The 1,151-nt window shown below is 65.5% G+C and overlaps 2 protein-coding genes across 2 annotated transcripts in view; one reads left to right on the top strand and one right to left on the bottom strand.

Annotated features, from left to right (window-relative positions):
- ACA1_396420 (amine oxidase, flavincontaining superfamily protein) overlaps window positions 1-636 on the top strand; it is a gene marked incomplete at both ends in the record, with an annotated part of 3,422 nt that extends 2,786 nt beyond the window's left edge. The window contains 2 exons of the mRNA XM_004351571.1: window positions 174-333; window positions 482-636. Of these exons, the coding sequence (XP_004351623.1) occupies window positions 174-333; window positions 482-636 (315 nt within the window). The remainder of the gene's footprint in view (window positions 1-173; window positions 334-481) is intronic.
- A 90-nt stretch (window positions 637-726) lies between these two features.
- Window positions 727-1,151, bottom strand: part of ACA1_396310 (PH domain containing protein) — a gene marked incomplete at both ends in the record, with an annotated part of 3,804 nt that continues 3,379 nt past the window's right edge. Inside the window, one exon of the mRNA XM_004351570.1 lies at window positions 727-1,037. Coding sequence (XP_004351622.1) covers window positions 727-1,037 — 311 coding nt within the window. The remainder of the gene's footprint in view (window positions 1,038-1,151) is intronic.

The raw sequence follows: 1,151 nt of genomic DNA, 5'->3' as shown, positions 1-1,151 counted from the left end.
CAGGGGTTCGGCGGCCCTGGTGGGCTTTACCGCGGGCGACGGGGCCGTGAATTGGAGCGGGCGGGAGGCCGAGGTAAGAGCCGCACCCCTCCTCCTCCTATCCCTTCCTCCACCCCCACCCCATCTCGATTGCTGATGTCTGGTGCCGTGTGCCGTGTGGCGTGTGGGTGCAGCTCAAGGCGGCCATCATCGAGCAGGTGGTGAGCCTCTTCGGAGAGGAGGGGCGCCGCCCCCGGGAGGTGATCATCAAGGACTGGATGCAGGAGCAGCCCTGGAGCAGGGGCTGCTACGTCGGCGTCATGCCCTCCGGCATGCTTTCCTCCTTCGGCAAGGGTACGTGGGCCTCCCCCTCTTCGTCGTATCGTCGTCGTCATCATAAATAATGACAATCCCGGTTTCCTCATATACGGCGCGTGTGTTGGTGCACCTTGTTCTCATCACCACCACCATCCTCGTCATCATCATCTCCGCCGCCGTGCAGCGTTGCGGGAGCCCGTGGGCCGCATCCACTGGGCCGGCACCGAGACGGCGATGGAGTGGATCGGGTACATGGAGGGCGCCCTCTCCTCCGGCCTCCGCGCGGCCGACGAGGTCGTGGCCCGCCTCCACACCGACCCCGTCCCCGCTCGCCTCTAAACCCGCCGCCGCCGCCTCTTCGCCCCCATTGAGAAGCTACCAGCACAACAGCAGTCACCAAAAATGGCCATTTAAAGCAGTTTTTTTGGTTTACGATTGTTGCTGTGGTGGCGTGGCCGTCGTGGCGCGGTGGTCCTCGGCCTGCTGCTTGAGGCGAGCAAAGGCGGCGTGCACGTCCCTGGCCTGGAACCTATTTACAACCCAGGAGGGGACCAGGCCGCGCAGGTCCACGCACACCACGTACGTGCAGTAGACCTCCTCTCGCGTGCTGCCGCGGCTGCTGCTTTCCTCCATCTCGTCCGTTTCGTCCCTCGCGCTGTACGCTGAGTCGTCGGCCTCGTCGAAGGGCTCGACGGCCCACCCGCTGTTGAGCACCTCGCCCCGCACGAACTCCTCCGCTCCTGCTGACCGAGCGAGCGATCAGCCACCACCAGCCACCACCAGCCACCAGCCACCAGCAGCACGATCGTGGGTCGTGCTGACGGCCACGATGCGCTGATGTGGGGGGGGGTAGC

This window comes from Acanthamoeba castellanii, assembly GCF_000313135.1.
Source record: "Acanthamoeba castellanii str. Neff unplaced genomic scaffold scf7180000084759, whole genome shotgun sequence".
Taxonomy (NCBI): Eukaryota; Discosea; order Longamoebia; family Acanthamoebidae; genus Acanthamoeba; species Acanthamoeba castellanii.
This window is presented reverse-complemented; position numbering and strand designations above follow the sequence as displayed.